Source organism: Emiliania huxleyi (genome assembly GCF_000372725.1).
Source record: "Emiliania huxleyi CCMP1516 unplaced genomic scaffold EMIHUscaffold_1106, whole genome shotgun sequence".
Lineage (NCBI taxonomy): Eukaryota > Haptophyta > Isochrysidales > Noelaerhabdaceae > Emiliania > Emiliania huxleyi.
The window spans coordinates 1-1,790 of record NW_005201756.1 but is presented as its reverse complement, the minus strand read 5'-3'; the positions used below and the strand labels follow the sequence as shown (position 1 = coordinate 1,790).

Below are 1,790 nucleotides of genomic sequence, written 5' to 3'. Positions count from 1 at the left end.
CGCACATGCCGCTCGCCGCGCCGGGCGGGGCCGTCGGCGGCGACGCACCGGACGCTGTCGTCATCGAGGCGGCAGACATGGTGGAGCTGGAGGCGATGGAGGCCGAGACGGAGGACGGCACCGCGGCGGTGCACGCGACCGTCACCGTGTATGCCGGTGTCGTGGAGGGTATGATTGTCGGGTAGGAGTTTTGAGACATGGTGTGCGTGGTTGTGAGTATGCACTGTAAACGAGACGCGATCACGCTTTTAGCGCGACATTGAACGGGCTCCACCTCGAGAGGGCGTCTCGCGTGCGCGGTGCCGCTTGGGCGGGGCGGGAGAGCAGAGGCACCGAAGCGGGTCATGGCACGCCAAGAAACAGCCGGTGGAGCATTTGGGGCTGACGGAGCAGAGCTTTATTGACTTGGCGGAGAGGGACGAGCGGCGCGGCGCCGCCGAGACGCGCGTCCTGCGCTCTCACTCAGGGACGGGCACCTTGAGCTTGACCAGAGAGTGCGGTAGAGTATATACGCGGCTTTTGCGGCCCGACACATCTTCATATGTCGTCGAGGCAGCATGTTCGAGCGGCAAGATCCGTACATACAGGGTGTCACGGTGGGAGATTTGCGCTCTCGCTCGGTTGTCGCTGTCGCTCTCAAGTGTCAAGTGAGCCGGATGAGGCTGTTCAGAGCGACACCACTGTGGACTCATGGCGAGTCTCCTCCAGAGTCACCTCGCTGTCTGCGTCCCTCGCTCGTCGCCTCGTCCTGCGTCCTGGTCTGGGGACTGTGACTGGGCGCGGAGGTGTCATAGCTCGCGGGTGTCCACGTCGTGTCTGTTTTCCTCGACCTCGCGTGACACGTGAGAGACTGTCTCGTGTGGACACGTGACCGTGTGGTCGGCCGTGACGCGTCAAATCTCTCACATATGTCTGTGCCGATACCGCGATACGGCTTTATGACCAATCACCAATGTATGTATGTTGCAATGACTTGTGACTCGGTTTTGTGTTCTCGTTTCAAGTCAAAACGCACAAAGCACAGCACACGCCCAACAGCACCACACAATACTCAATACTTCATACGACTCGGCGTCGCGGGGGCACCATGGGGGGGGGCACACACTCGGATGTGCGCCACGGCCAGGACATCAGACCTCTAAACGTACAGGGCAGACGGGCCAGGGCGCCCGAAGCCCAGTCCCGCAGCCGGCGAGCTCTGCGCCTCGTCAGAGCTTCGCCCTCTATCGACAAGGAGAAGTGGAGGGGGAGCGGGGGAGGGGGGGCGGCCGCGATGGGGCGCAGCACCGGCGCGCAATATAATGAAGGGGCGCACCGGCCCTTTGCTTGCGCCCCCCGCGCCTCTGCTCGCGCCCCCGCCCCCCGCCCCCCCCGAAGGGGCGGGCGGGCGCCGCTCAGGCGCAAAAGTTGCCCACCCCGGGCAGGAAGCGGCACGGGTTGTGCATCGTCTTGCCCTCGCTGCTGAGCAGCTCGTCGAACTTTGCGTCGACGAGGGCGGCGGCCATGCGGCGGTTGGTGGCGTCGTAGGTGGCGCGCAGCTTCTCGTCCTCCTTGGTGGGCGTCTCGGCGAACATGCCGCGCTTGCGCTTCGCGTCGGCCGCGAACTGGTCGTACGAGACGAACATGACGTTGATCAGGACGCGGAAGAGGTTGAGGCGGTACGACCGCCAGCAGTCGTCGAGCGAGTAGCCCTCGACGCCGTCGCGGACGAGCCGCTCGTGGTAGAGCAGCATGAGCTCCGCCTCGCAGGTGCGGCGCAGCTCGGGCTCGATGTTTTGCGCGAGGAAGTA

General features: G+C 64.5%; 1 protein-coding gene across 1 annotated transcript; it reads right to left on the bottom strand.

The window, feature by feature from the left end:
* Window positions 1-1,394: 1,394 nt before the first annotated feature.
* EMIHUDRAFT_122064 (hypothetical protein) lies at window positions 1,395-1,742 on the bottom strand (the record flags this gene model as incomplete). Its single annotated transcript, XM_005791659.1, has 1 exon — window positions 1,395-1,742. A coding segment is annotated over one exon (348 nt), but the record flags the coding sequence as incomplete, so codon positions are not given.
* Window positions 1,743-1,790: the final 48 nt, after the last annotated feature.